This window comes from Phyllopteryx taeniolatus, chromosome 15, assembly GCF_024500385.1.
Source record: "Phyllopteryx taeniolatus isolate TA_2022b chromosome 15, UOR_Ptae_1.2, whole genome shotgun sequence".
NCBI lineage: Eukaryota > Metazoa > Chordata > Actinopteri > Syngnathiformes > Syngnathidae > Phyllopteryx > Phyllopteryx taeniolatus.
In genome coordinates, this window is record NC_084516.1 from 19282988 (window position 1) to 19293585 (window position 10598).

Below are 10598 nucleotides of genomic sequence, written 5' to 3' on the forward strand. Positions count from 1 at the left end.
AGACTCCCAGATACTGAGAGTTTTGTCAAACTCCATTCACTTTTATAGGCTCTGCTGTCATTGTGGAAGCTTTTCAAACACCGGGCAAGGCTGAATCATCCCCGGGTTGTAAATCCCTCTTCTAGCACGCTGAGTCTTGCTCTTATCAGCAACATGCATCGGCGCAGCGAAAGATGTTTGCCACACAGCAAAGCGTCGCAAACAGAGACGCGCGTTTATCCAAATTTACAATAAGGCTTCTTTGTCGCTCCCTTTGAAACAATGTAAACTAAAAAAAAAAAAAAAAAAAAAACCCCGTTGTATTTCCATATTTCACGACTCGCTTTGCATTTCAATTCCAGAGCTCCTGTTGGGAATTTCATGAATGGCTGAGTATTGACTGCTGCTCTGGATGCCATTGCTGCTCACTTTGGTCAAACACGCAGCCGAGAGAGCAGAAGGAGGGGGCAAGAAAGCTCACGGAGAAGTTGGGACTCCGACGCAGCAGGTTCTCGGAGCTCTGACGGCGGCTGTGGTTACATTAAGCAGCGGGGTTACGGGCCACACAAGCATATGCGGAATACTGAAGGTCAGAAGGGAACCCGGCTTTTACAATGGCCCTTGCTTACATTATGCAGCTCAGGTCAGATTGTGACGAAAGTCATGAATGAGAAAGGGACACAGTCATTTAGAGTTACTCATTTATTTAGCTGCCTTTCTATCCAGACAAAGCCCAGGCGGGATGCCGTGCCGAAACCGTCCCCCCCCCCCCCCCCCCCCCCCGTAGCTGGCGGTACTGCCGCGGTTTTGACCCTGACAACCAGTTCCCTTTGCGCTGCTTAACCTGGACCTAACCTAGTTCCTACCAAGTGTGTGACCTCAGCATGTGTGGAGCTCTCACAACACCCGGCATCATGCTGTGTCTTTGGCCGCTGCTAAAATACCCCTGCGTGCCCCCTTATTGTTTGCCCCAGCGTGGGCCGGGTGAAGGGGGTAAAGACGGTGTGTTGGGGGTGTATGGCAGCCAAGAAACCAGACTTGGGATCAGTTTGAAGGCCAAGAGAAAGGACAAGAGCCAGCGAGTGGAACTGAAAGCTGTTATCAGCCGCAGATCTCATCTGCCGTTGAACCTTTGATGTTACCACCACATTTGCATTTGTATCACTAACATCCTGTCACTGTATGGGCAAAAACGCAAACTCTGCAATCGGCTGCCTCGGTCGGAAGCACTTTTGACGTCCAATCTCACCAAACCTGCGTCTTGTCCCTCAGCAAATATGGACATTATATTTCGAGACAATTAGGCATTTATATAGAGGGCACTTTTCAGAGGGAATAAAAGAAGAGCTCAACAGAAGGGAAGTTACACATACTCATAGAGAGATAGATGGATAGATGGACCTGACTTTTCGATACCAAAGACAGCAGAGGTGATGAGCCTCGGCATTATTTCTCATCTCATCCGCTCACTTGCTCCGTTTGATTTTCAAATGTGGAATTGGCGCAAAGCAAATTTCGAACCGTGTAATGGTGCGCAAAGGCGCGCTTTTCAAGCGCACGAGTCATAGTATGAAAAGCAGCAGAATCACAATTTCAAGCTTATGGAGTTGATGAAGACGTGTTCGTGTTAAGTGACGATACTAACATTGTTTAGTGTTGCTGCAAGGGGTTTGCCAATGTTTCACTCTGCCATCTTGCGGGCTCTGTGCCACGAAAGCCGACCGAGGGGCACTTACTTGGGGTTGGTGCGGTTCCAGAAGACGGCGTAGCGGTCGGACACCACCTTGGAAGCAGGATCCTGAGCGTACACGCACGCCCCGACGACAAGGACGAGAAAGAACATCATCGCCACCTGCGGCATGTTTGCAATCAACCCAAAGCGACCACCGTCCTGGATTAATTGAAGTCCGATGAAGTCTGGTGGTTGTTGAAAGTCCGTTCACCTCTTAAACGAGCCCTTGCGTAAATCTCGCTCCCCAAAAAAAAAAAAAAAAAAGTACTTTGCTGTGTAATTCTTCGGGAAAAGTTAAAGAAAGTCCATTTCTCGGAACTCAACTCGGTTTGTCCAAGTTGCGCAGCGAAATTCCTCGAGAGGAGGACGAGCTTGTGAGCGCAGGATATCGCGATAAAAGCTCCAGTCGGGCACAGATCAAGAGTGCAAATGTCGTCCTTATGTGGCCATTGTCGCTGGAATCTCCTCAGCGGCGCGGATCGCCGGGCCAAGAAAAGCGAAAATGGAAACGAGCCCCCGCGATCGTGCGCAAACACTCGGTCGGTCTGAGCGGGCGAGACGCAAGCGGCGAAGGAAGCAGACCAAGTGTGCGCGTTGGATCTTGCAGCCATGCTCCCCCCGACCAACCCCCCACCTTCTCCTCTCTCTCTCTCTCTCTCTCTCTCTCTCTCTCTCTCTCTCTCCCCCCCCCCCCCCCTCTCCACATCCTCGTGGTTGTTACCCTACCAATATTCCTCACTTAGGGTCTCCAATTTCGAATGTGAGCTTTCCTAAAGGAAATAATGCGGTTTTTTAAAGACAAACAGCCCATAGGCGCAGAAAATGCACGCGCCATTAAGTTGCACATGTATGTTCTCAAGCTTTTTTTTTTTTTTTTTTTTTTGCAGTGTACAGTTTCAAGCGTGCGCGTTTGGATTTTGAATGACGGCGGTCTCCCTTACAAGAACAACATCCTTCGTCGCGGGGGTGCATCTCACTTTCCCCGACTGATCATATCGTAAACATGAGTCTCTTTTGACAGCCTCATTTTAGCACAACAAGAAGGTAAAGTTGAGTTTTTGTTTTCAAAGCTCCCCTTTCTGTTTGCTTTTTTTTTTTTTTGGGGGGGGGGGGGGGTCGTTTTCTTTCACTCACAGGTTCCACGCTGACATTTTATAAGATGTTCACTTTTGTTGGAATGTTCAATCTGACATCCAGCTACTTTTTTCTTTTTTTCTTCATGTGTGCAATTTGTTTTCCACACTGTACGACTCAAGCAAGCGCATATCATTTATAATCTACAACAAATGAATGATTTCATGTATTATTTTGGGGTTATTCCCTTGCGCTCCCTTTCTATTTATTTTCCTTGCTGGTGGTGCATTCAATATTCCCGTCGGTTTCACATTTGTGGAACGTCATTGCAGCGCGCCTATTTTGCTCCGTGACTCACTGCGCCGCGCAGTGGTGACCATGGAAACAACATCATGTGACAGAATCCACAAGTTGCCTTGAATGCACTTTCCTCACTAAAAAGAGATACTCATTACATTTGATTAATCGTTTGCTGAATGTGATACTAAGTTACGTTTCGTAAAAGACATGACATTGTGAAATATATCAATTTCATTTTGTGAGGTTTGGAAACCGGGATGTATTTTTTTGTATTTTTTATTTTTTAAACCAGACTCAGCACTGTAAAAGGTGCAAATGGACGGATGGAAGGATGGATGGATGAAAACCAGACACTCCACTCAGCTGGATCGCTAATGTCATCCTCAACAGTACCACTGACGGCCGGTCGCCAGAGGAGCCAATTTCTCTCCCACATGATTTATTCCAAATAATGACCCTTAATAAAACACTTCTATCTAGTTGACCTCCGGTGTCACAGTTGTAGCATTCAGAAGCAGTGGGCTGACTGAACGCATGAACCAAAATAGATTACCGTATGAAAATGTGTGAGATTTCATATTTATGGGCAAGTTCCGGCATATGAAGTAAAATTGAAGGGGATGTGATAGATCCTAAACACTCAGCAGCCACTTTACAGACACATACAGCACATTGAATGATATCCAACACAAGAACTTTAACATTAATTCGATCTTTAAATGTAATTCTCAGTTTTGGCTGAGAGCATTACAGAGGTATTATTTAACAATACATGTGTTTTTGTGAATGTATTTTGCAGTGGTGTATACTGCATCGTGCTTAGAGGGGTTTCTAATACAGTATGGTGGCATTAGAGACAGCTCTCATTACGAGTAAGCGTAGTTGAAAACCATTACGTACATACAATAACAGCCACAGTAATAATATTGTGAGACACAATTGCTTCTCTGAAAGTGTCAAGCAAAACAATTAATTGTGTAGCCAGCCAGTGATTGTACTGTAGGTCAGGGCTGTCTTACTTATCACTCAGCTGCAAAGTTAAAGATCAGCCAGCTGCCAATTACATATTGGGAATTTTGTTTGCAGGCTTTGTTTTCATTTATAAAGATACAATCGCAATCTTTGATTTATTAACACTCAAACAGAGCTTGTGAGCCAGGCGCACACTGGGGAACACATTTTTGGTTGAGGTAGGTCTGACAGGAGTTTCTATCAAATTTTTGGGTGCGGAATCCAAAACTGATCTCAGTTTTTCTCGATCACGTCAGGTTTTTGAACAAAGTGAGAACAAAACAAAACAAAAACACTAAGATGGAATATTTACAAGCTTTGAAAACTAAAAAAAAAAAAAAAGCTTAAAACGAAATAGAATTTACAGCGGTATGCCCATGGTTACAAGGTTAAGAGAAAAGCCAGCACAAAAGCTCTTAATTCCTACTATGCTAGCTTTCTGTTTGCAGATATTGATAGTACTGACCTCTAGGGAGCTACACACACCTCTCAGCGCACTGTCTCAATTGTGACTGCGCAAACAAGTTGCCACGTAGCTGCAGATGAGTACAATAGCAATCAGCTGGCAAGTCTTACTACAGCTAACCCGTGGAATTTTGCTTATCTGGAGGGTAAACTGTGGAGAAAAAAAAACTACATGCTAGAAACAAAACTGACTGCAATTTTGGAATCCGCATGCGAATTTTACTTTTAATCAGCATAAAAATCTAATTTAACAGATTATTATTTTTTGAAAATTGTTCCCTAGTATCCAACATCAGTGACCACTGCCCAATGACCTCTCAAAACTCATGTAGAAAGCATACCCATAAGAAGCTAGTATAGCTATAAAGCTAAGTCCAGCTCCACATTTTTAGCTCCTCTTGTGGCCGGCTACAAAAAACATTAGCAGTAGAAGGACCAACTGTTACTGACCGGTTTGTATTAAATTATTTTCTAGTCTAATAAACATCCAGGTTTTATAGGGTGGGTATTTTTCAGAAAGGCTATAAACACAAAAGTTTATTAGATCACCTCAAAATATGAACAGCTGACCCCAAATATAATGGAATAATTTCAATCTCAGAGACAAAACAAAAGTGATCATCTCTGTAGGCTTTGTTTACAGTAAATCAAACTCTACACACTGCGTTTGTTTGGTTGTCGGCCAGCGTGCGTGTGCTTGCAGACGTGCGCGTGTCACGTAAACGCATAAATGGAGTACACACGAGCGTGCAGACCTGAGACTTGATGAGCCTGCATGCGTGACTCTTTTGTGTGGGAGTGTGTGTGGTGTGTGAACATGAGGCTGATCATCTGGCTCGATATGGCACACTACCGCATGAGCAATAATCACCTCATCTCCCCTGCTAAAGTGGCTGTCCTACTTCATTTATGCCTGATACACGTCTGTTTTCCCCAAGACAATGGAGTCGTTATAAATTAGGGTCAGTGGGTCTGCCAGGACAAATCGCAGCAGTGCATGCCAATGTTTCTCATGGCCTTATGATAGGGGTAAGCAATGAGTTCTCCAGATGAAATACATATGACATGATGTTGAGGAGAGCGGGCAGCCGTGAGGCAGTGAAAGATTCAACTTCAGTGTTTCTTTTGAATTTTTTTTTTCTAATGCAATCTGTTATAAACCATTTATATTGTGACACTAACCTCTCAGGGGCCTCAGTTACCTTCCATTATTTGCTCATAAGTAGAGTGTATTTACACATTCTGCGTTGTTAAGCGCAATGTATTTTTATCATTTCAATCTTGAACTCAGAATTACACATATAGTCCTATTTTATTTTATTTTCTCAACCCAAGTTCATTCAGTGTTGACTGTCATAGCTTAAATTGCAGAAGTCCTTTGGTATGAAATATTCTACATTACTAAGTAAGTGCACTGTACAGGTACTGTTAAAAATGACAACGCAGCATGCAATTTTGATGCACCGCTTGCTTGGTAGGATTGGCTACAAATTGTACCTTTCACTATGGTGAAGGCTTTGTCTTAGAGTAAATACATTTCCAAATGAAAATGAATACATGAAAGGTTTTGAGAAATAAATAAGTCAAGCATCTGTATTTTTTTCACTCATTAATTGAGGTTGGCATTTATATACAGTATGCCAACTGAAAGCCATCATGAAAAGTAAAGTTCACGGTTTGCAATAACAATTGGTAGGTCATCAACAAAAGTAGCTACAACAATATGATTGCAGAGTTTCACATTTTAGATGAGGTTGAGTGTGAAGCTGCTATATTTAGTTTTTCTTTCTTTTTTCTTTCTTTTTTTCTCTTTTTTTTTTTTGTCCTGTCTGGCTGTCAGGTCAAGCAGAAAGGAGGATCTGTATCCCTTTATGCCGGAACAGTTTTACTGTGCCACATCGGAGTTTTTAAGCTGCCACTGTGCTTCTTTGTATTCTGATGGATTTTTATTGAAAATTTCCATTGGACAGAACAACGTTTTAAAGGGGAGTGACAGAAAATCAACAAAGGGAGAGATAGTGAAAAGATAATTTAATAATATAGGAAGAGAGCACAACCAAAGACAGGACATTAGCTGTAAGAAAGATGAGGAAAGAAAATCATTATATGTCTAATACAATGACACATTATATCCAAGTGTTGTATGGTGCGGTAGTGCTACACCCTGTGAAGGAAGGACAGGACAATATAGGACAGGAATGGACAGGACAGAAGAAGGACAGCAGGGGAAGCATGCAGGACAGAGGTAGTGGACCCGGCTGTACAACGGAAATGTGGTAAGAGTGGCTATGACAATTCTAAACATGCCGACAAGAAGTTACTTGGGATTTATTTAAACGATGCATTTGCAGTATATATGTAAATCTATCAGTAATCCATTTGGACACTGAAGGAGGTATACAGTGGAACCTTGGTTCACAAAGTTAATACCACCCAAGACTCAGTTTGTAAACGGAAACAACCATTCAAATGAACCGAACAAGAATGAATTTGTTCCAGCCCCAAAACAAAACCGTGTTTAGCTTCTTATCAGTGTGTAGTTAAAAATGAATACAGTGCAATATAGAAATAAGCAAAAGCATGTTTTATTTTGGAGAAATAACACAGTGTGTTTGCTAGCAAAGAACTGCAGTAACTAGTATGGATGGGAGATTTTGTCAAGCCAAACCTTGCAGCGAGATCCCAAACATGAACGCCATTCTCATGTTTAGCTATTACTTCCTTATTTTATTTGTTTTCAACAATCCTATTAGGTATCCTAATAAAACTGTCCTTAGCAGTTTTCCGTTTCTTTGGAGTCATACTTTGGGGCTAATTTAGAGCAAAAAAACAAAGATGCCTGTGATGTGTGAGACATGGGGAGAATGATGCGAGAAAAAATGAAAACAGCGCATAGAAATAATCCACAGTTAGGAAACTTTGTAAAGCAGCGTGAGTGCGGGCCAGCAGTGGACAAGAGAGGGAGGGGGTGCGTCCAAGTCTGGCATGGTTCAAATAGACAAGTGGAAGTCTTAATTTACCTAATATGAATGCTTGGCTGCCCAAAAATGGATTTCTATAATGGGATGCTTTTTAAAAATTGTTTCATGTAAAATACATTATTAATTTTGTTGAATGCCAGCTCAGCAGTTCAGCACAGCCAAGACACAGACATTGCTTCTTTCCTAAGACAAGTCAGGAAATCATTTTTTTCTTTTCAGGACTTGTCATGTTCAGCCCAACGTTATAAAACAGAACAGAGCAACACTCAAATGGTAAAAACAGTGACCAAGTTTAAGATGTATAATTATTTGGAGCTTTCCTTTAACAAGAAAAACAAACCCCACAAATGAATCCTATGCTAGTCCCATTCAAACTTTGCAGGTACAAACTTTGGAGTCAGTATATTAACTGGGTATATGTGACCCTGGGAGCATACTGCATATGCAGTGAGCACTGTAATAAATTTTACAAATAAATAAAAGAACGAGATAAAATATCGCTGCCTTTTTTGCCTTCCATAGAGACATCTGTGTTGGTAACCAGCTTGAAGTGAAGATAGATCAGTTGACTTTTTGTTGACTGGAAGGTTTTAAAAGGTTTCCAGGGAGAAACAAATCAAAGTTTTCTTTTGGGCCGCATGTCTGATATAGTCTGATGAGTCATGCATTTCCCTTTCTGTCTCTTTTTCTCTGAGTCCTGTTGACTTCCTGACACTTTCTCCTCTGTAATGGGTTTCCCATTTTCCAACTGCTTGTGCTGCTACTGCCAACTCCTCATGGAAAAGTAAATGTGTATCTTGCTCACGTGGGAACAGTTTATCCCTCCGTCTCTCTCAGTCAACTCATGTCTACAACAGCAGTGTGAAATTTGGTGGTGTCACATGACGCTCTGTTCAGAGGACGGCGATATAAATGATAGATCAATAGGAATAGTGAGTTCGGGGGTCGGGATGAAGGATGGCAGGATGGGTGAGACCCAAAGACGTGGGAGGTCTGAGGTATTCTTGTCCAATCTGCACTTGTGGGTCTGTGTGTGGCACCTGGTTGAACTCTTTTTGTATATACGACCTCCTGCAAACACAAACACACAAACCCACACATGCACACAAAAGCCATAGAGTGTGTGTCAACTCATGTAGACAGGCACACACATATACAAACACACATGCACACACATCTCACGTGACCCTTTCTTAGTTCCATCCATGTTTTCATAGCAATGTGCGGCTGTTTGTAGGCAAGTCGTGTCCATGACCCTCAGAGCCTGCCATGCTTACAGCCATTACCACTGAGGGCTGCTGACACTGGAATGTTAACTATGCATTCGTTCGGGGGCTGTTTCCACCAGATTTGTACATTTTCATCGTTGGCATGTAGAATATGTCTGTGTCCAATTGGAGCAATTTCTGGCTCTTCTGACCCTGTTGTCACATCAACCTGTTAAACCAGGGTGGCCCGGAGACCAAGATCCTGTGTCAAAGTGTCTCATAGTATGTTGATGAGAGTTTAGCATTCATACAAATTATGGAACAAAACATTCTAGCTTTTTAAAGGGCAGTAATACTCTCGCTGCACTATTACTCATTTTAAACATAATCGAAGTATATACCTTTCTCAGCACAAACCCTATAAAGCTGAAACTCATTTACTTACTATGACCATCGAATGCGTAAACTTAGAAAAGTTATGACTGAGGCTGAAGCAGAAACGCGAGAGGTTTTGTTGTGATTTTTTTTATGTTGCAGTATTACTCAACCTCACAACTAATTTCTACTAGAGATTACACGAAACAAAGGGTGCCACATAGTATTTTAGTGACAATCTTATAGACAAATTCCGTTTCAGTAGCTGACATTTTAAATCACTATAATCTTATTATTAATAATAAAAAAAATCACAACAATAATAATAATATTAACAATAATAATAATAATAATAATAGGCTTTTGAAATCTACGAGCTTCAGAAAAACGTCTCGCAACAGTTTGCCACCAACCCTATGACTTCAGTGAATGTTGTGGAGGGGTGGCACATAGCCAAGAAAGAATTCATTGAATTTAATGGTGTCACTACAGAAACATATCCAAAAAGTTGTCACGATTGGTAATCGTATGACGTAGAACTGGACCCAAAAGCAGGCGGAGGCCGATGAAGTAGCTATGAATGGTTTATTAGGTAATTGCTCAGGGGGTAGGATATCCGAGGAGTAGTGGTGGTCCGTCGGAACAGGGAAGGTGCAGGTAGCGGAAGCGTAGGCAGGTGGAAGAGCTTGACGCCGTGGTTGAAGCGGGCAGTGAAGCAGCAGACACGTAGGAAGCACTGGGGACGGAGAAGGACACAAGAGGATTAGGATAATTGTGGGTAGCCAAGTAATGAATATGAAAACACACGAGAAGGAATCATGAGAGTCGGCCCGCGTACCACGAACGAGCGTTAATACTCTGGCGCTGGATTCCTGAATCTGGCAGGCTTATATGCAGGCAGTGATGAGTGCTGATTGATAACAGGTGCGCGGCCGAGGTGGTGCTGATTGCTGGGGGGAGAGAGAGGGAGGGAGTGGCGAGGCACAAAGGGCCACCCAAGCTCCAAAAAGGGAACTGCAGGGCACAGCACATGACAACAGTTTGATTCATTGTGCTATCAAGAGACCCAGCCATGGCACCGTCTCAGGTTTTGTAAGGTCTTCTACAACCATCCAAGAAGCAGGAAGAAAACACTAAGTTAAAAAAAACACATGGCTATACAAACAAACAAAAGTATGTGTCTAATAAGAATGTGCCAATGTCATACCTTTGGGTATTGCATTTGGGGGACACATTTGCATTATAGTCAGGGATTTCAATGATCCATGCAACCCTCAACAGGATATGCAGTATAAAAAAATGGATGGATGGATGATGGATGAAAGGTGAAAGGTCTATCAAAAATGACAGTAGTCAAACTGTACAACAACTATTTGGTGTGTTTTGTGGTGGTTAAACAGCAGCAGCACAGAAAAAAAGTGCTGATCACAGCAAAAAAAAAATCTTAAAAATCCACAAATCAGTCAGTAGAAT

At 42.3% G+C, this 10598-nt stretch overlaps 1 protein-coding gene and 1 long non-coding RNA gene across 3 annotated transcripts in view; one reads left to right on the top strand and one right to left on the bottom strand.

Moving 5' to 3' along the window:
• LOC133465074 (ephrin-A5b-like) overlaps window positions 1–2361 on the bottom strand; it is a 76745-nt gene extending 74384 nt beyond the window's left edge. Inside the window, exon 1 of the mRNA XM_061747492.1 lies at window positions 1716–2361. Coding sequence (XP_061603476.1) covers window positions 1716–1840 — 125 coding nt within the window. The 5' untranslated portion in view covers window positions 1841–2361. The remainder of the gene's footprint in view (window positions 1–1715) is intronic.
• LOC133465075 (uncharacterized) lies at window positions 2163–3677 on the top strand. 2 transcript variants are annotated; one of them, XR_009784538.1, is made up of 3 exons: window positions 2163–2298; window positions 2599–2755; window positions 3378–3677. It is a non-coding gene; the product is annotated as an uncharacterized LOC133465075 (long non-coding RNA). The 2 variants fall into 2 exon arrangements; XR_009784539.1 differs by lacking the exon at window positions 2163–2298 and adding an exon at window positions 2371–2471.
• The last annotated feature ends 6921 nt before the right edge of the window (window positions 3678–10598 follow it).